This window comes from Musa acuminata, chromosome BXJ2-4 (assembly GCF_036884655.1).
Source record: "Musa acuminata AAA Group cultivar baxijiao chromosome BXJ2-4, Cavendish_Baxijiao_AAA, whole genome shotgun sequence".
Classification (NCBI taxonomy): domain Eukaryota; kingdom Viridiplantae; phylum Streptophyta; class Magnoliopsida; order Zingiberales; family Musaceae; genus Musa; species Musa acuminata.
The window spans coordinates 34,778,877-34,806,811 of NC_088341.1; the positions used below are offsets into that span (position 1 = coordinate 34,778,877).

The 27,935-nt window shown below is 41.2% G+C and overlaps 4 protein-coding genes across 15 annotated transcripts; 3 read left to right on the forward strand and 1 right to left on the reverse strand.

The window, feature by feature from the left end:
- The first annotated feature begins 202 nt into the window (after positions 1–202).
- On the forward strand, positions 203–3,757 carry LOC135610491 (uncharacterized). Its single transcript, XM_065105060.1, has 6 exons — positions 203–357; positions 462–502; positions 1,326–1,489; positions 2,377–2,476; positions 2,571–2,743; positions 3,015–3,757. Exons 1-6 carry the CDS (start codon positions 317–319, stop codon positions 3,513–3,515), a joined length of 1,020 nt encoding a protein of 339 aa, XP_064961132.1. The 5' UTR covers positions 203–316; the 3' UTR covers positions 3,516–3,757.
- Positions 1,350–14,981, forward strand: LOC135610489 (serine/threonine-protein kinase D6PKL1-like). 12 transcript variants are annotated; one of them, XM_065105047.1, is made up of 10 exons: positions 1,471–1,489; positions 2,377–2,476; positions 3,844–4,352; positions 4,501–4,591; positions 5,368–5,496; positions 5,870–5,926; positions 6,018–10,748; positions 10,843–11,025; positions 11,681–12,779; positions 13,946–14,981. In XM_065105047.1, the coding sequence occupies exons 9-10, from the start codon at positions 11,797–11,799 to the stop codon at positions 14,796–14,798; spliced, it is 1,836 nt and encodes a 611-aa protein (XP_064961119.1). In that variant the 5' UTR covers positions 1,471–1,489; positions 2,377–2,476; positions 3,844–4,352; positions 4,501–4,591; positions 5,368–5,496; positions 5,870–5,926; positions 6,018–10,748; positions 10,843–11,025; positions 11,681–11,796; the 3' UTR covers positions 14,799–14,981. The 12 variants fall into 12 exon arrangements, with proteins under 12 accessions (XP_064961120.1, XP_064961122.1, XP_064961119.1 ...); XM_065105053.1 differs by having other exon boundaries at positions 11,685–12,779; XM_065105055.1 differs by having other exon boundaries at positions 10,847–11,025.
- A 2,253-nt stretch (positions 14,982–17,234) lies between these two features.
- LOC135610492 (SEC14 cytosolic factor-like) lies at positions 17,235–23,093 on the forward strand. Its single transcript, XM_065105061.1, has 11 exons — positions 17,235–17,367; positions 17,455–17,483; positions 18,761–18,844; positions 18,932–18,985; positions 20,162–20,239; positions 20,542–20,595; positions 21,421–21,480; positions 21,557–21,652; positions 22,198–22,299; positions 22,385–22,465; positions 22,584–23,093. The coding sequence occupies exons 1-11, from the start codon at positions 17,244–17,246 to the stop codon at positions 22,860–22,862; spliced, it is 1,041 nt and encodes a 346-aa protein (XP_064961133.1). The 5' UTR covers positions 17,235–17,243; the 3' UTR covers positions 22,863–23,093.
- A 1,706-nt stretch (positions 23,094–24,799) lies between these two features.
- Positions 24,800–27,780, reverse strand: LOC135609154 (protein NOI4-like). The gene is made up of 3 exons (XM_065102251.1): positions 27,677–27,780; positions 25,315–25,509; positions 24,800–25,150 (listed from the first exon to the last, which is right to left on the reverse strand). Exons 1-3 carry the CDS (start codon positions 27,680–27,682, stop codon positions 25,109–25,111), a joined length of 243 nt encoding a protein of 80 aa, XP_064958323.1. The 5' UTR covers positions 27,683–27,780; the 3' UTR covers positions 24,800–25,108.
- Positions 27,781–27,935: the final 155 nt, after the last annotated feature.

Here is a 27,935-nt window from a genome sequence, read left to right on the forward strand (position 1 = left end):
AGAATAATGACCATGTTCAAAACAACAAAAAATAACGGGCAATGTGCTCAGCCATTCGGATCCCAACCCGAATCGTACTCAAAAAGTCCGAAACCGCGATCGTTCGCCAGCCGTTCGTTCTGGAATCTGCGGTTCCGATCGACATCTTGTTCCGAGCTCGGACGACCATCCAGATGCGGCTGCGTGTCACGTGATTCCCACGCCCACGAGCCCAACGTCTCCACGAACCCTAGCTCGGATTCCTGCCCTCCTCTTGTTTTCCTCACTGACCTCCTCAACGAAATCCTAACCTTGAGATCTTTTTGGGGCCGTCGCCATGGCCTCCAGAATGCAGGATCACGATGGTGCGAGTCCCGCGTAAGTTTCCTCTTCTATTATTCGCGTTCTCCCCGTCTTTTTCTAGTTGTTGACGTCCTGCTCTTTTCTGGATGCTTTCTTGATGATATTCTGTTGTTCGGCAGAAAGATCTTTATTGGAGGGCTTCCGAAGGATACGACACTTGGTGAGTTTCTATTTTGTTTTTGACCTGTCAAAACCTTATCGATCATTCTCGCGAAGCTGTTCTTTTCGATACCGCTAGCTCTTTATTTATTCCCTTGCTCCCTTTTTTCTATCATTATTCTGACCTTTAGAGTCGTTCGCCAGAGATATAGCTTCTTCATATTGTTAAAGCTCAAGATTTTACTGTTGGAGCTATCATACGCCGCTTTACTGTTATCTCATCGTCAGTCTACTTTAAGATACGCATGCGATAAAACTCCTGGGATTCTATATTTTTGTCTAGCTACATGTAGATGGAGAAAATTTTGCAACTGTCAAACCTATGTTTTTGGTTGAATCGTCTTTGTTCTACAAGTTGCGAACCTTATGTTTTCAATATATCTGTACTTCTTTGATTGAATATCTGATCTCTTGCTGATTCTTGTGTTACAATTGTAGTACATCAACTGTCGGTAATTCACCAGGCAGTTTATTCGCTGTTCCATGAGAATCACATCGAACTCCACCAGCAGTTTCACCTTATTCATCATGCATGCTTGATTTGTTATTTATATTTATTCAAACTATAACCACAGCTGTGTATTTCACTATTGATAGCCGTCCAAACTTTTCCATTTTGTTTTTGTGACGCCATGACCCATACAGAGTTATTCAAATCTTTTCTGAGATATTGATGTTAACGTATATAGTCTTTTGTCCCTCTTGTTTGTGGAGTATGTGGAAGACTTTGTTTGTCAAATGTCATGACTGTAAGATATTTATGAACATTTGCTAATTAATTTCTGTTAATGTATCTTCATCTTGATCCTGTGCTGATATAACAGAAACATTTGTTAAACACTTTGAGAAGTATGGAGAGATAGTAGATTCAGTGATAATGAAAGATCGAAACACAAACAAGCCAAGAGGGTTTGGATTCATCACCTACAAAGACGCTGCAGTTGTTGACCAAGTCATCGAGGACACACATGTTTTTAATGGAAAAACGGTATGTGCCTTTATGGTGATTTTAGTGCATTAGATATCTAAAAAAACTCAATTTTGGGGGCTTGTTTGTTTTCTTCTGTATTTATATTCAGTGTCTAACTGCTTTTTGAGTGACATTTGTCCTTGTGACATGCATATGGTCTATATGTTGGACTTTCATTTGTTGTCTTATCCTTTGCGCATATATGTATCTATCCTATTATAATATGTTATTTTAATCTATCATCCTATTCTTTTGTTTGGAATTCCCATCTTTTCTTTATCCTTGCAAAACAACATGGAGTCTGCAAAAATGATGTGAAATGTTTGTAAGGATGACAATGGTTGAGGTAGTTAAATTTTACTCAAAACTGTACCTATCATGCGACTCAAATATCTTAATTCTGCCCCACCTTGCCAAAGAAGGATTTTAGAAACCATCTCTGAACTCACAAAAAAACAGAAGGTATCCGTTTCTTTTTGCCCCAGCCCGATTGAATAGCCTATGGAAATATATGCATTACAGTTTGTATATGCTTTAGTTAAACTTGCAAGATTTTAGGGAAAAATAATTATGTTACATTGCCAGACCTAGGGTAGGGTGGGGTGGGAACACGAGTGGCACACTCACTGAAGGGTAGGTGGTTTTTTTCCCACCCAAAATTCTGATTCTTCTTAAAATTATTATGCCCTTGACCGTCACCCACTTTGTTGCCAAAGTTGTAACCTGGCTGGTTTGGGCCGATCAACTGTGGGTTGGATTTGCCATCCCTAATTGTTGTTGGCAGTAGTACTTGTCCTCTAGGTATGTAAACCTTTTGATGGTTTATGATCAATTTGTTTTTGCTTTTCTTTTCACCTTCTCATGCCAATAGGGCAAAACTAATTTCTCATGAGCTGAATCTGCAGGTGGAAATTAAAAGAACTATTCCAAAAGGTGTCGCTCCTTTGAAGGATTTTAAGACAAGAAAGATATTTGTTGGTGGAATACCAATAACGCTTACTGAAGGTGATGCCTCTTTGTTCTGTTGTATCTATCATAGCCATTCGACCATACATGCTGGCAGCAACAGGGCTTGATCTTTTGGTTGAAACTCAAACAGATGAATTCAAGAACTTCTTTTCTGAGTTTGGAAGGGTGGAAGATCATGAAATTATGCGTGACCATACAACCAACAGATCTCGTGGATTTGGTTTTATAGTCTTTGAGAAAGAAAAAGATGTAGATGATTTATTAGCCAAAAAGGGAAATATGATCGATCTAGCTGGTACTAAGGTGAGTCTAGTGCAATGTTTCGTAGGAGGACTAAAGCTGCATTAGCATCGGCATGCCGTTTTTTGTTTTGCATGCATGTTCATTATTTGTTTTAGGACCATTTTATTGGATGAGGATTTGGTAGAGGCTTAAGCTGATTAGGTTGTGAGGTTTTGGATCACTTTTGCTTGGCTTTTTTAGTTAGGGGTATTGCATGTGTGTATATTCTTCTGTATTGTCTCTTTAATATGTATTATGCGGGGCTTGGGTTGATGTTGTTCATTCATTGTAGGTGGAAATCAAGAAGGCTGAACCAAAGAAATCTGCGAATGCACCACTTTCTGCCTTTGGTGGTGAATCTAGGGCTCGTCACTATGGGGATAGTTTTGGTGGATTTGGTGGCTCGTATGGTGGCTTTGGTGGTGGTTATGGCCCTTCATCTTACAGGGCACCAGGAGGTTTTGGTCCTAGACCCGGGGGTTATGGTGGTTATGGGAGTGTCTCTGGTGAATATGGTGGTTATGCTGGGGGCTTAGGGGAGTACCATGCAGAATCTTCACTTGGCTATTCTAGTCGTTTTGGTTCATATGGGGGAGGGTTTGGTGGTGGTGGAGGCTTTGGTGGTGGCTACGGAGGTGGTGGTGTACGTGGGCATGGGCGTGAAACTGGGGGTTACGGTGGTTCTAGCTATGGAGGTGGTTATGATTCTTCTCCAGGTGGTTATGGACTCTATGGTAGCAGAGGAGGAGGCTATGGCGGTGGTGCTGATCGATACCACCCATATGGAAGATAGGAAGGGGTGACGCTAGGCAGCTGGTTTTCCTATCGTCAGATCAGTTAGTACTAGTTCTGGTGGGAGTGTATTTGGTGTTCCTAATTGATTAGGTGCATTTGACATTGTAACACTAATGAGAATGAGGCTTTAAGGGTTGAATTGATGTTTGGTGGTTGCGTGGGGGATCTTTATCAGGGAACCACCTGTAACACCAAAATATCTTGAATTTGAATAACCCTTTTGTTTGTTGTTCTTTTTGAGTTTTGTTGACTGTTGTCCACATTAGCTTTACTGATAATTGATAAGTATGCGCATGAATGATTGTGGTGGTGTTTTGTGTTTCCAGTTTCATCCTTGGAGACTGGCTGCAGGGAGGCTTAAGATACATCTGTGGTGCTCATTGTCACGGTGTTTTAAATTTCGTTGGGTGCTGTCAGCTAGCAGGTGATATTATATTTATTGTTGTTCGATATGATCATTCTATTCTATTCTATTCTATTGTATTCTATTGGTAGTTGTTCGTTGAGGCACCGGTTTCACAGGCTTGAAGGCAATCTATTTATTCTTTTTGGGTACTGAATTTGTGGGGTTCACCCCCGGCATGTTTTCTTTTGGTTTGTGGTGTTCATGCATGAGTTGTCTGGCGACATCCATCCGTCCGCTGCTGATCCGACGATCAGGAGGGCAACAACTGACGGAAGGGCCGTTCCTGTATGTGACGCCATCTGCAGCGGGCGTTTCGGGTCATCATAGTGGGCCGTCTCTCCTCGCTTCTCTCTCATTTCCGTTTTTGCAAGCTGCCGAGCTTCGCACAAGTCGCCTCTTCCTCTGCTTCTTTGAATCGCATTCGATAACGTACGTTTTTTTTTTTTTTTGGTTTGCTTATTGAATCTCCTTCTTTCTCCTCCCGTGTAATCGCATTCGATAACTTACGGTCTTTGTCGGATCTCTCTCTCTCTCTCTGTTATTTATTGGTTCTTCTCATCGATCGCTACGCTTGCAGGGGCGAGGTAGATCGAGGAGTCTAGTGGGATCGGTCACTTGCGAGGAGCCATGAATAACAGAAGTGAGGAGATTGCGACCTCAGATCAATGGTGAGTGGGTAGTTCCGATCCATGCCATCTCTTCTCTCCTAGTTTTGCATCGACTCATTCTGTTTTTCCTTCGTTGGACAAGTATCTTCGTCGTCGTCTACCGATCGACCCACTCCTGGGCTTGATTTGATAGTTCAGACGCGGTTTTGGCACCGACTTCGACTTCCTTGAATGCGATTTCGAGTTCGATCTCGGTCTTTTTCCCTCCTCTTGTACTTCATCGACCACCTCCCTCTCCTGCGATTGTTAGGAATCCTGGAGGAGTCTCCCAAGGATCTCCTATACCAAATTGCGCCTGCAGCACTTTTACATCAATCAGAAAGAAAAGAAAAGAACCGAAAAGTGAAGGGGGCCGCACATTTCGCCGCTGCATCCAACCCGCGGTCTCTCCATGACTGATCATCGGTAGGCAACAAAGCGGCACCTTAGAGACATCCCTCCCAGCGACGGCGAGAAATTTCTTCTTCCCGTCTCGTGATTCATTCGCCCCTTTCATTATCTTCTCCACCCAACAACCGTCTTCCTACCATGCGTATATTCGCAAGGCATGGCACATCCTAGCGGGACGCTGAGTATTCAAATCCCCTCGCCCAACCGCCCCCCTCACGCACCATTTCCGCTGCCTAGTCTGTAGTGTATGCCTTTCAGTCCATACGTGACTCATTTCGTATGGATCCTCCGCGACAACCGACATCCGTGCTGGTCCTCTGATCGTTTGCGGTCGACCAGTGTTGCTACTCGCGAATTGAGCACTAACTAGGTGTTACTGTTGCCAGCGAGAAGAGGAACAAGGCGTTCGGACGAGTCGGCGGCGGAAGGAGATGCACCAGGCCAAAACCCAGCTTGGCTCCGCGATAGGGCAGAGAAACAGTTTGCTGGAAATAGAGTGTTGCATCCGATCCCAGGTAATTCATTATTTTTCTACATACAGTGGATAAAACATGTTTTTTTTCTGAAGATTGACCGTGTTTTTTCGAGTTTCTAACAATTCCAGCTTCTTTCATCCCGTTGTTTATATAGACGATCTATTTTAATTATGTTAAGATATTTCTCTAGTTTTTTGTTGTACGTACTTCCTGCGTTTGGTCCATGATTTCAATTGTATAGTGCAATGCTCTATGCTTCCTTTCATTACATGATTTGAGTTCGCACAGACGATTAGGAGGTGAAGCATCTCTACCCCGACAAAGAAAGAAAGGAAGCACGGTATCAAATATAGTGAACAGATGACCCCATGCTTTGTTTTTGATGCCCTATATTCTTATTCTTGAACCGCAGATACTGGAGTTTCTCCGACAGGAAATGACCAGCACACCACTGGAATAGAAGAAATAGGTATGTTTTCCGTCGAAGCCCTTTTATGATCGTTTCAAGGCACCATAGTTTAGATATTATCCACTTTCAATAGATAATAAATACTACACAGTACACGTAGGGTCCCCGGAGAAAGCAACTGTTGAAGCAGCAGATTCTGCTAAATTATCTCCCACCAGAGCTATTCATTGAGCCTACTATATTTCTTGTGGGCAACCGAATGATCAACCATTTAGCAGACGAAATTAACTGGATTTAGTTTTCTCCCTTGATTAACAGTGATACAACTCTTAAGCAGAAGATGCTGCTTCAATAACTCTATTTTACTCTTGAAGATATCTTGGGGATCCATAGTGAGCTTTTCATTTTAGAGGAGAGAACCATATCTTGTTAAAGGCTCAGGTTCTTGCTATTAGAGGTCGTCCACACACACAAAAAAAAAGTTCAACCGTTGAAAAATTGGTACTCTACTGTTCCTGCTTTTCAAGTAGTTGAAGATGAGGATGGATGACGAGAATGATATCTTCACCGTAGCTCAAAGTATCACTGAGCTTTCTTCTCTGAAGAAACTTGATACTTGCCTTGAAGGATTGGTCCGAGTGGATATCTAAGTTGCCACAAAGTGATGAAAGAGCCTATTCTGTGTGGTATGGCCACTTTAGCCTCGAGGATCGTCCTAGTTAACTTGTACCTAATTGTTAGATGCTCTTATCTGTTTTGATAAGAAAGTCAAATGTTTTGGAATTTGGAGAATCAGCAAAAGCTATAATCTCGTTACAATAGGGAAACAGTCCACAATCACCCATGACATAGCCTCGTGTTCCTGGGACCTTTGCTGGTCCATCTATCTAACCATACTTGGCTGTGCTCACACTACCTTTTCTTGGACAAAATGCATTGCTGGATTCTAATTGATGAGTGAGAGAGTGGGACAATTGTAGGATGGTTTGTACAAGGATATGCAATTGCAATTGGATGCATCTGATAGAATTGTTCCCAACTATCATCGTCAGACTGATATGTGTAACCAATCAGAGGAAAAGATGGTAAGGGCGATGGAATTGAGTTTGTTCGGATTAACTATGCTAGAGCTAGCCAGACGTTCTTGAAATTTGTCATCTGTAATATAAGCTCTGATTGTGACATTTTATTCCTATATAAAATGGTCAGACATATCCCGTCAATGCTCTTGCATCATTTACTCAGCACATGCTTATGATGCTGACTTTGTGTTGATCCCTACTATTGACATTCCTTTGCTCTTTGGTACATATATCAGGACATATTTGCTTATGTTAAATGTATCATGCCTGTGGTATATGCTGCACATCCTAAAAGTTGTTAGCGGATGTTGCACAAGCATTATGTCGTGAATTATTTTTTTCGATACATAAAAATCATCAAAATCATAATACCTCTGCTTTATTTAGATATGACCAGAACGCATATGCTGAGTCATGAAAATTATAATTTTTAGTCAAAAAAAAGGGATTCATGAGAAATAATCCAGGGCAAAAGAATGTTAATAATTCAAAAACATTGGGTAAAAAAGGATCTAGATTCGAGTGATGAAATGTTTTGTTGCTGTAGGTCATGTTAAGTCAAGACACATCATTCCTTTGATGGAAGTTGAAAACAATATAAATCATATTCCGGCTATCAGCTTAAGCATATAGATGGATCAAGAAAGTTCTTTTTAGGAGGTTGTTGTTGAGTTCAGATCTCCATGTAATTTCATTGAAGCTATCACCATAATGATTTTCAAGAGCGGAAATAGGTATTTCTGTTGGAGTTATCACCATATTGATTTTCATGAGTGCAAACAGGGACCAAAATATTATATTTATAAAAGTAATGCAAAGAGTACGGTGATGAAGAATAATTGTTTATACTATGCAGAGATTGATTGTAGGGCACATAAATATAGAACTTCATGCTTGGAAAATAGCTGAGATAAGTGAGAGATGCTCATAGGTGCATATATGACTATTAACTTTAAATTTAAAAATAAAAAGGATGGCCTTAGTTTTCATCAGTTTTGAATAAAATTAAAACGTGTACCTTTTGTGTGATGGACTGCTCCTGAGCTGGAGAAGATAAAAAAATGGAAATTTGGGTGTTGGGAAGTCATGCATCAAGGAGACGTACTCTAATTTATCTGTGGGTATGGCCTGACACCCAAATCTTGAACCAAAACTGAGCCACTTCTAGGGATACTTGTCCCACTTGAATGCGACATTTACTCAGGGATGTCCTATCTGCTGCTTTCCTATGAACGATAACTATCCAGTGGAAGCAGCAATGACAAACTTCTTATCCCGTTGGTGCCCACATGTTACCATTATTCTCTGTTATCCCATGTAGAAAAACACAAGCCAACAAGAGAGAGAGAGAGAGAGAGAGAGAGAGAGGGAGGCTGTTTTGTTACCCAAAATCATTCAAAGCATCATGTTTCGTTATTAAATGTGCTCCTCCCACTCTTTTCTTGTTCTTCCTTTCATTGTTTATGGTGTTGAAGGACCATTAGTCTGGAGATGTAGCAGCACCATAAAAATTTCATCTCAATTATGCTTGAATGAGGATCAGATTTGTCTAGGTCCCACTTCATTCAATGTGCAAAGCTGTAGGAGTATATGAATGAAACGGTGCAAAGCATCATCAGTGCAACCACGAGAACATATTGGATTCTTTCCAGTCTATTCATTCGCCTCCATTTCCTTTAGTTAATATGATTTAAATTGATGCTGACTCCTATACCATTTCAGGCAGGTTTGTTCTGGTTCACAACACATTATTTACATTTCACTATCGATCAACTCCTCATTTATCTCCCGCGGCAATATGTGTACAATAATGGTCTGCCATAGGATGTAATATGATTTTGTTGTCTGTCATACCATTAATTATGTCTGTCATAGGATGTAATATGATTTTGTTGTCTGTCATACCATTAATATGATTTTGATGTTCTATTATTATCCATTAATTTTGTTGTCTGTCATACCTTATCATACAATCACTAGATTGATATCATTTTGTTGAATACGAGTTAGTGGTTCGTAGTTGTCGGCGTCTTGTCTCTTACTGTTACGTATTTTATTGATCATTTATGTTCTTTCTATTCAAATATGCAGTTGGCTGTGGATAGCCAATAGCTTACAACTCAAAACAGGTCCAAGTTTTTTATGTCCAGCTACCACCCACCCGTAGTATAGATAGATAGATAGATAGATAGATAGATAGATAGATAGATAGCATCAGAAATTTAGATTTTACAACCGGAAAAATCAGATTTAGTTTCCTCATCGACACTAGTAAAAGTCTGTTCATACCTTGTAAATGGTAGGAGTTCTATACGAGCCACAACTTTCCAAGTCGTTGTATGACTTTGATAAACAAAATACGACGTGATAATAGGTTACTTTACGTCAACAAGAGGCTAAAGAAAACATCTGGCGTGAAATATTAGTTTCTTGTTTGACCAACCTTTCCTTAGTTATGAGATGGATTACGTAATGTACATCTATCAGAGCACCGGCTTTCCAACCTGCAGATTTGGTAGGAGAGACATGGAGTCACAATACGAGCGAGTTGGTGGAAGCCACTATTAGATTATAATATCGGTGAGGAAGCCATATGGCAGTGAAACTCTATAAATAGTGATGTAATCATTTCTTTTCGATAGATAATAAGATATTATTAAATATTTTGACAAACCCTAGGAGGCCGATCCCTTCGAAGTGATAATCTCTTTTCTCCCCTTTCTTCCATGATAAAATCCTAGGGTCTTATCAGTTGACTTCCTTCATGCGGCTTGGGTATTTTACCAAGTTACACCTAAATTACTTCACTCTTCAATTTGTATTGAGTTGAATGTGGCCCTCACACCCACCATTACACGCGTCAGCCTTTCATTGAGTTCGATCTTCATATCGACTCCAAGTGTGCCTTCATTTGTGTTGCCTTGGGTCACTCCCTTACTTGATTTCGTAATACATCCTCCAATACATTATTTCAAGCGAGATCATGCGACGACTTCTCGTGGCTAGCTCGGTCCGTTGAGCTTTGTGGAGTTGTTGTCTTGAGGTACTCCTCCTCAACATGTACGGTATGTTGCACATGATTCTCTCTCTGGAGAATCGGGACTAATCCCTCCAAGGTATGTATCCCATTGGAGTAACTTTCTTCTTCGCATCCTTTCCTCTAGAAGTTTCGAAGACCACCATCCCCCTTAGACTATTTCTCTTTGCTAAACAAATTGTGTATTATTCTGCCTCACTTGCTAAATCTGGTATTCAAAGTGTCAAGATTCTGAAGTTTTTTTTGCAAGTGCTCTTAACATATTGGCAAAAAGCCAAGTGCTTTCGCATTAGCATCATGGTGAGTGCAGTCTCCTTTTTTATCACCGTTTTCGGGTGGCAGTGTGGTTCATCGGTGGCAGTGGCAGCTCGATCCAGGGGTTGAGATCATAAATATCAGAGAAGGTAGGGTTCAAATTTAGTTGGAATTATGGGTTTCTCCAATAGAAAGGTGGGGATGCATAGGGGCCGCGTGACGAGATCTGTGAGCCGGACGATTTAGATGGCCAGCCCGGTTTCGATACAGGGGCATATGAGTCATTCGGAGGTGAGGAGAGGATGTTTCTGCAAATTCTCGCTTTTCATTCCCCGGTCACATCTCTCTTCTGTGGATGCTGAGGACGGAGGTGGACAGGTAGAGTTCCATCTCATCTCATCAGGCAAGAAGGACCCCTAAGACTTGTGATCTCTGCAAACTTCTACGGGAAGCACGCTCCTTTCCATCAGCCGAGAGGAACCCTAAATCTGCGATCTTTGGAAACTAGGTATTTTTGTCGGCTCCCTCTTTCCTTTTCTGGCAACTGTTATTTTTGCTCTTTCGGGCGTCAACCTGGATTGGTGTTTGATATGTATTATAAGGTAGGGGACGGGAGATTTCCGGGGATCAATTTTCCGTCTGCGCTAGCAACGTCCTTTGATCGCACTCGCTGCCGCGATTCGTGCTATGAAAACCCTATATTGACTGGGGTTTGGATTCTTATCGTCTTCTGCTTAAAAAGATTGGATCTTTCTGTGGATTGTTTGTTCGGCGATCTTTTACCTGTAAGTGTCTGGCGTCGCACTTCTTGTTCCCCAGGGTTTTTTTTTAGTTTTGCCAAACGTTAGTCTGTGAGGTTATCCTCTCTCTCTCTCTCTCTCTCTCTCTCTCTCTCTCTCTCTCTCTCTCTCTCTCACTCGTGATTGGTTTTTGATCTTTGTATGGATTTCTTGGTAATTGGTTCCTTTGGATTTAGTTCGATCGATAAACTTGTTCTGTTTATGAGCTGCAAGTTGTTGCTGTTTGGTGGATTTTTGTTGAATCGGTTGCTTTAGGGTGTTCCCAACATGAAACCTGTCAAAAAACATGGCTTGAGGCGTAATGCTGGCGAAGAAAGAAACTAGGTGCAATCTGGATTTTTTTAATATTCTGGGATCTTATACTTTCATTTGCTACACCACGATTTTATGTGATCTCGATTCTATCGAGTTATCTGGTTTATTTTGGCTTTGTTACTTGAGTAGGAATTTCTCAACCTATTACAAAGTGCTACCCATCTTTAATATGTTCATGTTGGTATCTTGCGTTGTTTTGTGCATGATCCATGACAATAACAGATCTGTTGCTTATTTGTTCTTTTTTTCTTTATATCATAAATATGCATCTTTCTTTGGCACTAATTTCATTATTGTGGTAACGTTTCTGGTTTGGAACTCCTAGGCAGAAATTTCTCTACTGCATTTACTAATGGGGAGAAGTGAAGAATTTATTCAGATCAATGAAGCACATCCACTCTGATATTTACCTAGTAGTTATAAACCCGAGTGTTCAGATTGATGGCTTCCAAGACAGTTTCCATACCTTTCATGGAACAGCAACACAAAATACCTGATGTTCAAGTTCTAGAAAAAGCTGCTTTGCAGCCTCCTTCTTTACGGGTACCTAACACAAACAAATTGGAATCTGATACACCAAGAAAGTTGCCAAAGTCTGTGCTTCAGAGCACATCAGAGCATAAAACCGAAGAAGTGTTGGTGGACCAAATTTTGAATCACCAACCAAAGGAGTCTTATAACATTTCAACTACTAAAGTTACCATAAAGGTTGCCAAATCTCTAGATCATGGTGTCTTGGTTGCATCCTCCAATAATCCGAAGCAATCCGGCCGACAGGCTGATTCTGTGGATGGCACAGTGACTTTGGATGCCAGCAGATCTCAAGAAAAGAAAAACTTAGAGCAGTGCAGTGAGAAAAATAGCTCATCTTCTGCCAAAATCAGTGATGGCACTTGCAGTTTGACAAAAACTAGTGGGAGTGCCAAAATAAGTGATCGGATTGATAGCGGCAAGAGTAGTATGTGCAGAGCTAGTACAAGCAGTGATGTTAGTGATGATAGCACTTGTAGCAGCATAAGCAGCAGCATTAGCAAGCCTCACAAAGCAAATGATTCAAGATGGGAAGCAATTCAAGCTATGAGGGCTAGAGATGGGGTTCTCGGTTTGAGCCATTTCCGGCTATTAAAAAAGCTGGGTTGCGGAGATATAGGCAGTGTGTATTTGTCAGAGTTGTGTGGGACTAAGTGTTATTTTGCAATGAAGGTCATGGATAAAGGATCTCTAGCTAGTCGTAAGAAGCTGCTCAGAGCCCAGACAGAAAGGGAGATATTGCAATGCCTAGATCACCCATTTCTTCCAACATTGTATACTCACTTTGAGACAGACAAATTTTCCTGCTTGGTGATGGAGTTTTGTCCTGGAGGAGATTTGCACATACTCAGACAGAGACAGCCTGGAAAATATTTCTCAGAACAAGCTACCAAGTAGGGACCTTGCTCTTAATTTCTGGTTATTCATTCTCTTTAGACACCTGTTACCTGAATTATTGAGCCTTTTTATTATAAAATTTCCACTTATCTAGTTCTTAATTGTTTAAACTACACATTTTTTCAGCCGTATAAAATGATCTTTGTATGCTTTGTTGCGACTTGGTTTTTCATTTTAATTTGTTTTGAGGTGAAAAACATGATAGCTGGTTGTCGTATGATTGGCAAAAGTTGAACTACACTTGTCTACCTTGTGAAACACACCATTACGTACCTTTTCGCTGACTCACATTATCACCAAAAAACTTCTAACTATGAGTCAGCACTATCTGAACCAATTTAAACACATCTGCTTGGATTTGTTGGATGTACACAGTAAATTTTACTATGCAGACCTTAAGCCTAATATAGATGAGACATAACTTCAAGAAAAAGTTATGCATGTTTAATTGTATGTAGGCTTTAGGTGCTTGCACCTTTTACAGGGTTGTGCCTAAGGTGTGGCTTGGTGAAGCCCACAAGGCAGACCATCGGTAACACTGCTAAAAACATTCAACATTTTAATTGTAATGCGACCATCCACCTGAGAGACCATAAAGTAAACAAAATGGACAAACGGCACCATAATAAACTGACTGTGAATTGATGAACTGACATAGCAAAGTTGTTTGGTACTAGGAAATAACCTATCTAGAAGGTTAGTTTAGTAGAGATGGGGATGTTGAGACTCAAGTTGGATATCTACAAATACAAAACATAGAAAATAGACAGAACAATATGAAAGAATATGGTTGGCTTTTGTCAGTGATTTTTACATTGTCCTGTATCGCCCATGCTGGGAGCATGACTGGTACATAGACCATGAAGTTTGAGGCTGACATCGTAGTTGACCTAGAGCTAAACCGACCGTGAAATCTATATTTGCCCTTTGATGTTAATATTGCTGACGTCCTTGCTTCCTCAGATATGCTTGATTTTTGTATTCTTATTTAGCTTTTGAACCATTCTACACTTTATATGCAAACTCAGATGCACATCTACTGCATCATACTTTTCCATGTAATCCAGTATAATGCAGGAACTTAAAATACTGAATGTGAGAATCCATTAAGGATGATATGCCTGTGATTTTGTCACCATCCTCTGTTTTTCTATAAATGCAGATTTTATGTAGCAGAGGTTCTCCTTGCTCTGGAATACCTGCACATGCTGGGTATCGTCTACCGTGACCTCAAGCCTGAGAATGTGCTTGTTCGAGAAGATGGCCACATCATGCTCTCTGACTTTGACCTCTCACTCCGTTGTGCTGTTAGCCCCACCCTCATCAAATCCTCCCACCTCAACTCGGACTCCAAACGTAGTAATCCTCTCTACTGTGTTCAACCTGCTTGTATCGAACCATCCTGTGTCCAGCCTTCTTGTGTGGCCCTCTCCCCTCGATTATTCTCCTTGAAGTCGAAGAAGGAGCAGAAACAGAAGGTTGAGACTGGAAAACAGGTCAGTGCACTTCCAGAGCTCATCGCGGAGCCTACCGATGCGCGGTCAATGTCATTCGTTGGTACCCATGAGTACCTGGCTCCTGAGATCATCAAGGGGGAAGGGCATGGTAGTGCCGTCGATTGGTGGACGTTTGGCATCTTCCTCTATGAACTTTTGTTTGGAAAGACACCCTTTAAGGGGTCAGGCAACCGGGCTACACTGTTTAACGTAGTTGGGCAACCACTGAGATTTCCCGAGTTTCCAGTTGTGAGCTTTGGTGCTCGAGATCTTATCAGGGGATTGCTTGTTAAAGAGCCACAACACCGGCTCGCTTACAAGCGTGGGGCTACGGAGATAAAGCAACACCCATTCTTCGAGGGTGTTAACTGGGCCTTGATAAGATGTGCAAGTCCACCCGAGATCCCAAAGCCATACGAGATTTTTCAGCCCCCGGGGGTTGTATCATCGGCAATCCAGAAGGACACCACCGCCTCTGAGAAAAGTTCTGATAACTACCTGGAATTTGATTTTTTCTAGCGAGTTTTCAGAGACAGTGGAGTTTATCGTATTTGTGTATCGGGCCATGAGTAAGAGTTCCTGAATGCCACAAGGATCTTAGCGATTTGCTATACATCTTCTGGTTCTCAATGTGGATGTTGTTGTCCCAAGCCAACTGTATTGTTTTTAAATCTGTAACCAAATGAATGTTGAGGAGGTGTCTATCTTTTCTGTGATGGTAATGTCAAGGCCTTGGCCATCCATTTTTCACTGAACCCTTAATGGTTATCGAATATATTATTTGTGCGATAACCCACTCTACTTATTTTCGGGTTGTTCCGAGAAATCTAACCTTATCGGACGCTGGTGCACATCTTGGCTGACTGGGGAGAGAAGGTTCAAATACTAGGACGAGTATCATCTAAAACCCATTTGGCCGAATTTGATACAAGATTGAGGACCAACTTGCACTCGAAATGTCTAGCACGGTTTTGTTCTTGCAATTTCCACGCATAATATTTGCATTGTCTCTGATCTCTACGCAAATGTTTTGTTTTTTTTGGTTGTCCTTTTTATCATCATCCATCATCTTCGTATAAATAATGAGTTGGTCTTCTTACTACACTTGCGTACGATAGATAGTATGGAATTGTGCCTGTTGTTCCAGTGGCAGAGCTTCTTCTGCCTCCTCTCATGTCATGTTTCTTGTTTCTCCTGCAAGAAAGAAACTAAGCGACAACTCTTGTTCATCTTAGGACTCGATCGTCGAGTCCGGCTTGTGATGGCTCGCAAATTAACAACACGGGACAAAATATTGTTTATGCATCTTTATGTTAAAAGAGAGAGAGAGAGAGAGAGAGAGAGAGAGAGAGAGAGAGAGGGCCACAGGCCTTTTCTTCCTTTCATGGGACGGTGGCAGTCGTATACAAGAGAGAGCGGGCCACAGAATCCACATCCAGCGCTGCCATGTGATGTGACAATAATATATGCCTATTCCTGCAGTGGTATCCCATCACATGACGTTAAAAGATCGGAAAGAAAGAAGAGAAAGAGAAAGAAAAGGTTGTCGTTCCGAGAAAATCTACATCTCTCGACGTCGATCCCTACCTTCCGCTTCGTCAACTCGATCAGAGAACCACCTCTTGCTTGTCACACGAGTTAGAGAGTAGAGCAAGAAGCAGGAACAGCCTCATTTCCAACGTAAAGCAAGCATCGATCGATCCAGAGAAAGCCTCGAAAGCTGATGAGATGATGCTCTTTTTAGTCTGCGACTGCGTTGCTCGCTCCGTCTCTATCCCTCTAAAAGCTGCATGCACGATCGAGATTCACAGCAACCCACCGCTGGCTCATCGACTTGCTACTGCAACGAAGATTCTTCTTCTTCTTCATCACGCGCGCGAGCTCGCTTGTCGCCTTTTTTCAGAAGATAAAAGAATCGTATCGCCCACTCGTCTCCATGGCTAGTAGCCTATGAGATCAGCCTTTCGGCAGGTCTTATGCCCACTGTCTGATTTGAGTGCTCCGTGGATAATAATTGCATGCCATTCGCCAACAAGTGGCCTGCAATAAATGAAGCTTTTTAGATGACATCATAAGTAAGTGTATATATCTATATATATATCTGTATGTACGACTTGGTAAATCACATCGACTTTTCAGAATCCACCTGTTGTGTTCGTTCATGCACACACAAGTATAGAGCATAACTGTGTTAAGGTAATAATGGCTTCGCTCGGGTGGATTCCGGTCATCATCGACGGGTCTCTTATGCTACTCCAATTCCATTAATTGTTGACCCTCGTTTTCGTTCTTGACTTGTCTTGTTTTGCTTTTTTTCTCATCATTTTCCGATCACGTGCCAAAGACCCCTTCCTGTAGACTATTCTGTAACCCCCCGTCAACTCCAAGACGGTAGTACGTTGACCAGTCTAATCCGGTCGAGTTACGTGCAACGATAAAAATCACGTCTTCAAAAATTTCGTACGATAAAATCAGTTTACGTTGAAAATGATTTCGGAAACTTAACTTGAATAATGAATTGAAGATAGTAAACACTTAAGAAAGTTTACAGTAAAATAGTAGCAGGAATGAAATGCAAATCAAAGAACACATCAATTTATAGTGGTTCGATCGTCGTGACCTACATCTACTCCTCCGATTCCTATTCCGTCGAGGCCCTCAAACATTTTGACCATCGGTCGTCCAATAAACTCAAGTAAATAACTAACCATTAATATTCATTGAAGAAGAGAGATATTAACCTGGCTCCATCATCATCATCATCATCATGAAACATCATGCGATACTTCTTCGTAAATTCCTTTGTCACCGAAGAAACGGGTCCCATACGCTGCTGCGGCCAACGACGAATGACAATACCTACTGCATCCCGATACCCTCGACCTACGGCTGGGGCGAATGGGACGCCCGTGCGGGTCCCGCGAGAAGGAGCCCACCGGCGGGGCCTCGCGTTTCCTGTGCCGTATGAAACTGGTGTATAAAAGGGCGTGGCGAGTCCTCCCTTCCGATTCCTTGCCATCCTGCGCCGATAGAATGGCGATCGCCTCGGAGGACGCGATCGAGCGGCTTTCCATGCTCACGGACGAAGGTCTGTTTCTTTCGCCATTCCTCCCGCCGAATCCTTTTCCTCGCTCGTTTTCGGTGGGTCTTGATGGTTTTCTTCATGTTCTTGCAGCCGATGATCTGCTGAAGGCTACATTTCAGGTTCGGTCCTCCGTGAAGTGAACTTCCGTGATTTGGATGAATTATGTGTTGGTTCCTTGGGATTCGTGGATTCGGGTTTGGGTTTTGGTTTTGGTTATGCTTGTCGAAGGTTCGTTTTTCTTGGATTCTTGGATTGGCGTGGTCGCCGGGGTCGGATTTCGACGCATCGGTTTTGGTCGATATGCTTCTTTGATATAGCTGACGATTTGGCTCATATGCGAAATGATTTACTTTTAAGCTTTTCATGTCATAATTTAAGAATCTGTTTGATTTGCGGCCGTGTGCTATCGGATGCAAATCTTGGTATCGATGTTACGAGTAGTGCCTCTTGGTAGGTTGGTGGTTTATGCGACAAGTAATATGCACTTAAAATTGGACATCCTTCATTTGGTTGAAATTGCGCTGATTGATCACTCTCTTTGGCCGCTCAGATTGGCTCCTTTTCTCTTAAACTTGCAGCGAGCAGGTCCATCTAGTCTTCACACTTTACGTTTCTTTATACGATGAGATTCCATATTTGTTTATTTTATTCTTGACCGCTGCGTCCAGTTAAAAAAATGTTATTTAAAGGTTGGATCTATGTTTGGTTGAGCTTGTCACCACGCTTGCTGACCTTTTGAGAGACTGGTGAGGTAAGAGCATTCGTAAGACAAGAGTTCCTTTTTACTGTGTTGGGAATCTTACCGAGCAATAAGGCATCAGCTGCAGTGCTGGTTGTAAATTACCCCATGGTGCTGGCTGTAAATTACCCCATGGTGCTGGCTGAGTTTTCTTCTCTTTGACTTAATCCATAAACACCCTTTTGCCTGTTTCGACAACCATAACAAGCAAGTGCCAGTAATCGGAGTGGTATTTATTATATCGACTGCTCGCAGCATGTACTGTGGTTGCATAAGCCGGCTTCAAATTGAGAATAAGCACTTGCCTACAGAGATGTGACTGAACACAGAGTTACTTTTGATCAAAACCTTTTGTTGCGTGTCCCTTTATCTATGTCTATATGTATATATACTGATAGAAATACATGATATAGTGGTTTCTTCTGTTTGAATGCAGGTATTATGTTTGCAAAGTATTTATTATCTGTGTTTCTGTGCTTGTTACCTCTTTTTTTTTTAAAATTTTTTCTGTATGGTTTTGTTAATGATCCATCTTTGTCTGAGGTGTCCGATATATAGATTTTACAAGTTAAAACCTTTTTTCATTGGACTGGAAAAAAGAGCATCAAGGGTTTACTTTGTTGAAAATACCTACTTATTTGATTTGTTTGTTTGCAGAATATGCACCAAGGGCATCTGACACATACTTTGATGCGCTTTCTCAAGGCTAGAGAGTGGAGCGTCCCTAAAGCACATGAGATGGTATTGGCTGCTTTATGTATTTTAAATTTTTTTAGCAGCTGAGAAAGTACATCTTTCTTTTGCTAAAGACGCCCATCTTTGTTACAGCTGGTGAACTGTTTAAACTGGAGGGTACAGAATCAAATTGATGACATTCTGTCTGTAAGTTTATGAACTTCTATTAATAGGACTTGTCAATTGAATGAATGATCTTTTTCCAACACACCAATCTTGAGATAACCAATTCTGTGATTATGAAAATTTAGCTAGGAATTCTGTACAGGGGATGTATTTATCAAGGACCACCATGCTGTGCTGACCGGTGGTATCAGCCCTGGGCGGACTGGCATGTACCATTCAGCACACGTTATGCTGGTGCATACCAGTTTTTGAAAAAAGCCAACTGGAAAATATTAAAAGTTTATTTTTAAAGATTTTTCCTAATCTATTGGTATATAAATTGTATTTAGATAAGAATAGTGTATCTAAGCCATAAATGATGAATAGGATATTAAGAGGAAAAATCTGTCGAGAAACAACTTTGTCACACCGGAAGAAGTTGCTTTTGTTTGATCTTGAATCAACCGATTAGAAACTTTAATCACGAGTAAGAGTGTGAGAAAGAGTGAGAATAAGAGAGTGAATGAGAGTGAGTGAAAGAAGGGGGAGTGAAGGAGATTTAAAGCCCCAAAAGAGGCCCCAACGGTCCATTTAACCATTGGGATCAAACTAGCCCCGATTTGGGTCAGTGTCGGTCAAATTCTGATTGGTACCAATCCGTATTGACCGATACATGACAAGTATCAACCGTATCGGTTGATACATGCCCAGTATCAATTGTCATGGGGCCATATTTCAGTGTATCGCCCAAAATGGACTGATCCGCATACTAGTCAATTAGTGGACTGGTATGAATCACCCATTTCATATCATTTTGGGCAGTATGTCAAACCTTTATTTATTACTATATTTTGCTTTTTCAATATTTTTTGCTGATACAACTCTGTTCTGCTCATTGAAGTAGAAAGAATAGCTAATTTTTTTAGGTTTGAGCTGAAAAATGCAACAATAAGTTTAATTGATTCATAAAGGTAAAATTTATTCTCAGATTAGCAATCAGAAAAAGAACTACCACGAATGCTGCTAGCTACATTTTGACATATATATTCCAGACTCGTGTCATGAAAAAACATAGCATAGCAGATGTTTCATATCATGACCAACGCGAGGTCTTAAAAATACAAGGCTGATTGTTCTCTCAGAGACTTTAAAGTTCTAACTTTTTTCCTTTCCAGTATGACTGTTCTTTTTTTCTAACTGGATCCTGTGTCAATGCAGAAACCTATAACTCCAGCAGGCCTATACAGAGGAATTCGTGAATCACAATTAATAGGATTATCAGGGTACTCAAAGCAGGCAAGGGTTTTTGCTTATATCATCATTAAGATTGGCTTATTATTCCTGATTTCAAGTATGTTGACCTAGTAAACATTCTTGATCACTGGGGGTCATGCTTTAGTATGAAAGAAGTCTTTAAATTTTTGTTCATTTGACGTACTGGTCCTATGCTGTGTCTGTCTTTTTAGTCTGTGAATTGTTGTTCTGAAGCTAAATGCTTGTTATGATGATACCAAATTAAGATCTAACAAATACTATCTTGTTATATGCATGTAAGTTATGTTTCTTAATGTGTTTTCTCTATTTCCTTTTTTTGACAGGGCTTTCCTGTTTTTGCGATTGGTGCTGGTCTCAGCACATTTGATAAAGCATCTGTAAGTCTTAAAACAGTTCTTATCATTGTGTTTTTCCTCAGGTATTTTTATTTTTCAACTTTGCATCGACACATAATTCATGATATTTGTGCAATATCAAATTATATATATGTATGTATTGTTATTAATCAATTTTGAGTTGCCTTAGTTTGCGTCCATAAGAAATGAATTATGCTATGCCATAGAAGCTTTAAAATCAAGCTATGGGTCTTAAGATACATGATAGAAAGAGACACAGAAGAGCATTAAACTAAACCTGGGATCAATTCTTAATTCACACACACAATGACTTATGACTTGGGTAGGTTCCATTACTTATATGAGTAGGTAGTTTTACATCACACGACACTTGTACTTATTATAAGCGAAAGTAATTCGAATAGCGAGTTGGTTATCAAGATAAGTATGAATCCCATATTTTGCAGTTTTACATCTAACTGTGTGGTGGTTCCATAATTGCAAAACCTGCCCTTGAAGTAGCATTGCATGGACATGGTAGAAATCTACACATGCATATCTATTATGTAGTCTTTGTTTCTCGTGCAATAATATTGTTAGTGTGTCATTGATTCACATCATGGATTCGAACCAACCTGACCGGCTTTCTAAAGGTTTTCATGTCTCAAGAACAGGGTTTCCAGGAAGTAATGCACTTATAATTTTGTTGCTTCGCATGAATAAATAAGCAGATAGTTGACTTTGACTTTCGAGGAAGTGTTTGCTTAAAGTACTCAACTGCATTTTTGATAAAAAGAAGTCTCAAATTCATTGCAACATGAATTCTCCTTTTTCCAACATCTGATTACTCCTGTACTGTTTCCATAGGTTCGCGACTATTTGCAATCACACATTCAAATTAATGAATACCGAGATCGTGTAATCTTGGTGAGTATGGATATTGCATGGCCTTCATGCTTCACATGCATCCAGCTACCCTTTTACGAGCTCTTTTTCCCTGTAGCCTGCTGCGAGTAAGAAATACGGGCGACATGTTGGAACATGCTATAAAATTCTGGATATGACCGGTTTGAAGTTTTCATCCTTGAGCCAGATAAAGGTTATTTTCATAATGCATTACCTTTCTTACTTAGGTCTTTGAAACTCTCCCCAACATATGCATTCGATAATTGGGTTGCTGGTAGCTGGAGGACAGGTCAGGATAGGTCGTGCTTCCAGTGATATGGAGCTTCAGTCAAAGTAGTGCCCTAAGAACAGGCTGATCACATGAGAGCACAAGCATGAACCCTTGACATCTCTAGTTTTACACTAAAAAGTCTTGCAGTGTTCAAAGAGTACTAGTTTAATAAAAGCCGACTTTGCTACGATGAGTTTGATATGGGAGACACAATTGATCTGCCGGGGTATTATTTGCTTGGGCTCTTCTAGCATGATACAGAAGTGCATTTGATTATTTATTTGGCTCTGACACCTTACTAGCTTTCCTCATTCCACTGCTCAGAACTACTACTTTTTATCATTTTGCTTCAATCATCGTGACAGTTCACTTCCACCCAATCCATTTTAGCTATCTTTATTCGTATAATTCCGCAAATGAATTCGAAAATCATGTATACATATTGTTTCCTTTTGTTAATAGTGCAGCTATTAACCATCATAGCCACTGTCGATGACCTAAATTATCCAGAGAAGACAGAGACGTATTATGTAGTGAATGCTCCATATATCTTTTCAGCTTGTTGGAAGGTATACATACTCGGATGGATTTTTCATAATACTAATAGTATCTAGTCATGCTAATGATGCCGCTTCTGTTCCATTCTGGCTATAGGTCGTGAAGCCACTCCTGCAAGAAAGAACGAGAAGGAAAATTCAAGTGTTGCAGGGCTGTGGCAGAGATGAGTTATTGAAGGTGAAAAAAAGAAAAAAGAGAGAGAGAGAGAGAGAAAAATATTCGGTTATTGCTACCATTGTTTGATCATTCATTAATTGCATGGCAATGGCATGCTGACATCTTTTTCGTTTTTTAGATAATGGACTATGCCTCCCTCCCCCACTTCTGTCGAAGAGAAGGTTCTTCGTGTTCTGGAGGCGCCGCCGACTGCTACTCCTTGGACCATCCCTTCCACCAGCAGCTGTACAGGTACATGAAGCGGGAAGCAGAGCGTAAGGAGGCGGAGAATGGTGGGAAGCTTGGGAAGGAAGGGTCGTTCCCCGTGGAGGTGCCGATACCAGAGGCCATCATCGAGTGGGAGCTCCATAACAAGTTGGGGGACGCCAGTGGACGTGCCATGGACACTCCATCATGATGATGATGATGCTTATTAGCCGGGAGCTGCAGGATTCACGAAGGTCGAATCCAGGTAGGTAGATGATAATACCATCGACGGTATGTGGTGGGCAGCAGCAAAGCAAAGCAAAGCAAAGCACCCATCGTCATGGTCGGGGTCTTTCCGCCGCAGAAAGAAAGATGGAAAGAAACCAGTCGTTTATTCAGACATCATCAAATAATAATAATAATAATAATATTTAAGGAATAAGACGTAGGCATCCTTAGAGTCATCCGATGATGTGTTTTGCGGCGGAGGGTGTCGGTCCCCGTGTCTTCTTCACTCCTTGCTTGGTCTGTTGTGTGTTTGGAGGCAGGCACGATGAGGATGGGTTCGAGTTCAACAGGTTAAAACGCAGTCGTAGAAAGATTCAGATTCGTAGTGATCTTTTATTTACCTTCAAATCCCATCTCACTTTGCTTCCCTGACTTTTACTCCGCTCAACCCTTTTTTTTTTTTTTTTTGATTCGTACGAATCTAACCCGGAAGCGGAAGCTTACTACTGCACATCCCCCTGATCATCCATCATACCGCGCACCTTCTGGAAAATCTTTTTATGAAAAATCCCCTCACCTTCCGGTGAGAATACTACCGTCAACATTCCCGTAGAAAAATATTTTTTTTTGGGTATAGATTCTATTCGTGTGAATGAGGTAACTATACCTGCCGTGATCATATCATACCTCACCTGGAAAATCCGCTTACCGTCAGGTGTGAATACCGTCATCGAATTTGGACAATTTGACGCCAAATTTTTTTTTTTTGGCCACTTTTCTTGATTGCAGATGTAAGGTAAGCATACATGACGGTGATCATACCAGATCTATTATGAAAATCCCCTCACCTTCCGGTGTGTGTACAACCATCAGATTCACACAACTCGAAGTTTTTCTTGTACCATTTTCCTATTAGCTGATGCACGATAACGTCACCCCGAGTAGACTTACGCTGGAGGATCCGCTGACGAACAGGTGAGAATACCGCCATCAGACTAGCACGATTTGATGCCCAAAAAAATTTTTTTTGGCCTTTTTTCTTGCTGAAGAGCGAAAGGTAACATCACCCGGGGGTGATCAAACCAAGTCCCGCCCCTCTAAACTCGCCCGCACGCTGATCGTCCCTCGTCAAGAAAAATCCCGTTTCTGGCGACTTCCCTCGTATATTCGTACGACAAGAAGAATGGATGAGTCCGTTGTTGTTCTTGAATGGTGCCGTAGGGTTTCCCGGCCGCGGACATCGGTGACCCGATTTGGTCGTGAAGCCCCTTTTGCGTTTGTTTGACTGGCGTGGGTGTGAGTGAGAGCAGTAGCAAACCAGCCTTTGTGTCCGTGGTGGATTCGGAGATGTTCTGCTGGATCGGTGCCTTTTAATGGTTGGAATGCTCGCTCGTGCGTAAAGGTAAGCGATCCGTGTGTCCGAAGCATTAAAGAAACATCGTATTCGTCAAGACTTGGGGTTCCTCGACCCGCAACCTGAGCTTGAGACTTGGGATCTCCACTGTTTATCTCGTGCCTGCCTCTCGACCACCCACCCACCCCATAAGCAGCTTCTTGCTGAGTGATTCACAAAAAGAAAAAAACAAATCCTGCTGCTGCACCACAAGTACTTTACTGGGACATCGGCTCCCATGTCGCCGCTTTATTCCAATTAAATAAATACACACCTCATTTAGAAAGGAATGCCAACTCTTCTTTGAGACGACATCATCCTCCTCCTACCGTTTATAATTCCTATACATCTATGTGCAGTCGACGACGGTTTATGTTAAATCAAACATAATAAACCCCTCATTATTATACAGTTAGCTCTGAAATAAATAGTAGCGGGCGAGCAGCATATCATCAATACTCATTCGCAACAGATTCATTCCACCAGCTCTAAAAGAACCATGCCATAATACATGGAAACAGCAGCACTCCAGAAAGGTTTGAAATAGAATTAGACAAATCAAACTTGAGTACACGTCCCCCCCCTTTAGTACATGTTTATATTCTTATATATATATATATATATATATAAAGATAATTCCCAGCTTCTCCCATCTCATCTCATCTCATCTCATGTCCCCTAGTTTGCTTCCGGTCTTTGCCCACTCATGCCATCTAACCTTCAACAAACTCTAATATAATCAGATGATCACAGGACCAGCGCTTCCTGGTTCTTGAAAATGACGTGAAACGAACACATCCAATACCATAACTTGTCGGTCACATGAACCCTCCTCCTTACGCTTCCGGTGCTGCATACATACAACAAAACCATTTCTTCTGCAGACACACAACACAAAAAGTCAAATGGTTATACAAGCCATATATATAATATCTAGGCGCTGCAGGTTGACCATCAAAAATTCAACACATAACAACAACGTTCCGAATAAGGAATTGAGATGATAACGGGGCCTAACATGAGATGCTCAGAAAGTACTTACAGCATTAGGCTTGGAAGCATAAGGTCCATGTTTAAAAGCTGTTCCTCCCTTCCCGGGAGAGTCCGTTTCACGTGAATTGCCACCTGTTTTCCTCTCATCTCTAGCTTTATTAAAGATCACAGTGAACCCCTCTGCAGAAGCAGGATCGTTGACATCCCACTCGCCAAACTTAGGCAAGGGCCGACCCTTGTCCTCCTGGAAAACCAAACACATTTATTACCAATTGGATATTACTGAAATATGGCAGGCTACAAATGTTATAACATCCGTCTTGTTTCATCAGTGCATATCAAGTTTCAAATATAAATGCCGGCAAATGTGCATTTTTTTTTTATAACTAATGAAAAGTGAATGATGTTGAAGTCCATTTACACAAACCAATGATGAAGATGCCATGAGGCAATGAAGCTTCATTCGTATCAGAGGCATTCTTCTAAAGAAAGAAAGCGTTTAATTGCTTCATGTCCCATTTCCTGGATGATGGAACCACCCATATCCAACCAAATTTGGGCAAATCATTGCCTCATTGCTACAAAGTTACCGAGGAAAATCGAGAGGAGGCAGGGAATCCCCATCCCTTTTCCCTTCTCTCTCATTTTTTCCCCCAGCATGGATGATCTTGATGGATTTATCATGTGAAGAGTTTCCACAGCAAAACGACAAAGAACGTGGGATTGGGACATGATGTTCGGTTCTGTTTGGATGATACCCATAAAGATTGTGTATCTCATTATTTCCATGAGCCACTAATCACTTCAGCTACATTAACCAAAAGTCCTCTCTGCCCTCTCATAACCTGATATGTGAGATGCACAACAAAAGTAATGACAACCTCACATGCGAAAACAAAATTGCGGGAAAGAATTAGACATTATTTTTATTATAAAATACAAATAAATATGTGAATAGACTCCATCAGTGTACAAATTTGGTATTTGCATCTAATGCATCACACTCAAAAGCCAAGTCGAGGCATAAAAAAAGAAAAGAAAAAAAAAATGGGGCTTGCTACTATTTTGTTTCAACTACAAGGTTAATTTTCCAAATTTGTTCTAACCGTAGGGAAATGTTACAAGTCAAAGGTCATGAAAACCATCCTTATTGTTTCAAACCAAGATTGCACTGGTCTTCCTCTGATCCACCCATAAAATTATTCTAAATTGGTACATCTGATATTGCCCTCGATAGAATCCGATGGAATGAAAAGATAAATGAAGCCTACCCCAAATAGTTGGGATATACAAACCAATTAAGAGTGGCTGATGGAATCAGCAATCATTGCACGAAGAACTACTACTCATCCTGAAAATGAACCTAAAGGTTTTTGCCAGCTTGGGCCAAATCTAATCCAGAATGACATCAACTGGATTGTGAAACCTTATAGCATGTGGCTGATCAATTTTCAAAAAGTTTTAAAAGCCCCAAAGCAACATCTTTGGCTACTTCTACGCTAAGATCATACTCGGTTATAAAAACATGTGAGCTTATATATTTGATCCAAAAATTTGTTTAATTCAATGGATGCTTATCATGGCTTCATAAATTGCCTATATTTTTGGACTTGTTACGCTGCAGTTAATTTTTTCATATAGGTAAATGCAGGAAATTCGATGCTCATCAGCATGGGTCAAAATATAATCTGGCATTTGACACATGCCTCTGAGGAATAATGCCGAACACCATCGAGTATGACCCCCATCGACCATATAAAACCACAACTACCTGAATGTGGATAAGCACCATATGGTGATCTATATGGGGGCTGAAAACAGGATAGCAAAGAGAGAGACGATACTTCGCCAACGACATTTAAAAAGTATCCAGAGGAAAGCATTTATTTCAGGATTATACGACAAGAACATAAAGAAAGCCCAAAAGTGGATAAGGATTAAAGGAAAGAAAGAAAGACCTCATGATCTTGATTTACGGCCTAAAAGCACAAACTAAAAAAGAAAATCCATCACATTTCGGATCAAATAAGGGAGAATCCCTCGCGAAATGCAAGCGAAAAACATTGAAAGAATCCCTAAACATCGACGTACCGAATATCTGCCATATCTACCGGATTAAGGCAAACTTCCAAATACGCACAGAAGGAAACCAAAATCACAGCTGCAAACAACGGAACGTTTAAATCGACACCCAGATAACGATCCAAATCATCGATAGGCAATGAGCAAACAAGAGAATAGGAGGAGAAAAGAGGAGCGATGCAAATCTCGTCCACCAATCTCAGCCATCAAACCTCGAAGCCCTAACGAGATTAATCCCATAATACCAACCAAATAATCACACATCTGCAAACAATCCATAGGGTCATCAAAACAAGCAAAGAGAAGGGGGGAAACGAATCAGCACTTACCGACATGGTCTTACGGTGACGAAAAAGGAATTGATGAGAAGGGAAGGGAAGGGAAGGGAAGGGAGAGGGCGAGAGGTAAACGAAGCGGGAAAGGGGGGAGAATCGTGAAGGACGAAATAGTTTCGGGGTCGGAGACGGTATTTATAGTGTGGGGGAGATGGGCTGAGCTACGTGGTTACGCGGGCCGTAACGGAAACGGGCTGTTCCGTTACGGATGGGAGGAGGAAAGGGACTGATTTAGGCAAAGACGGGAGCGGCC

What these genes read in the sequence shown, in the direction of transcription:
- LOC135610492 (XM_065105061.1), top strand. Translation starts at nt 17,244, where the DNA reads ATGAAACTGGTGTATAAAAGGGCGTGGCGAGTCCTCCCTTCCGATTCC. An exon ending in TGCTGAAGGCTACATTTCAG is followed by an intron (nt 17,484 to 18,760) that starts GTTCGGTCCTCC and finishes GTTTGTTTGCAG; the next exon opens with AATATGCACCAAGGGCATCT. An exon ending in GCAGAGATGAGTTATTGAAG is followed by an intron (nt 22,466 to 22,583) that starts GTGAAAAAAAGA and finishes TTCGTTTTTTAG; the next exon opens with ATAATGGACTATGCCTCCCT.
- LOC135610489 (XM_065105048.1), top strand. Translation starts at nt 11,797, where the DNA reads ATGGCTTCCAAGACAGTTTCCATACCTTTCATGGAACAGCAACACAAA. An exon ending in TTCTCAGAACAAGCTACCAA is followed by an intron (nt 12,780 to 13,945) that starts GTAGGGACCTTG and finishes CTATAAATGCAG; the next exon opens with ATTTTATGTAGCAGAGGTTC.
- LOC135609154 (XM_065102251.1), bottom strand. An exon ending in ATGCTTCCAAGCCTAATGCT is followed by an intron (nt 25,151 to 25,314) that starts GTAAGTACTTTC and finishes GTGTGTCTGCAG; the next exon opens with AAGAAATGGTTTTGTTGTAT.
- LOC135610491 (XM_065105060.1), top strand. Translation starts at nt 317, where the DNA reads ATGGCCTCCAGAATGCAGGATCACGATGGTGCGAGTCCCGC. An exon ending in CACGATGGTGCGAGTCCCGC is followed by an intron (nt 358 to 461) that starts GTAAGTTTCCTC and finishes GTTGTTCGGCAG; the next exon opens with AAAGATCTTTATTGGAGGGC. An exon ending in TCCGAAGGATACGACACTTG is followed by an intron (nt 503 to 1,325) that starts GTGAGTTTCTAT and finishes CTGATATAACAG; the next exon opens with AAACATTTGTTAAACACTTT.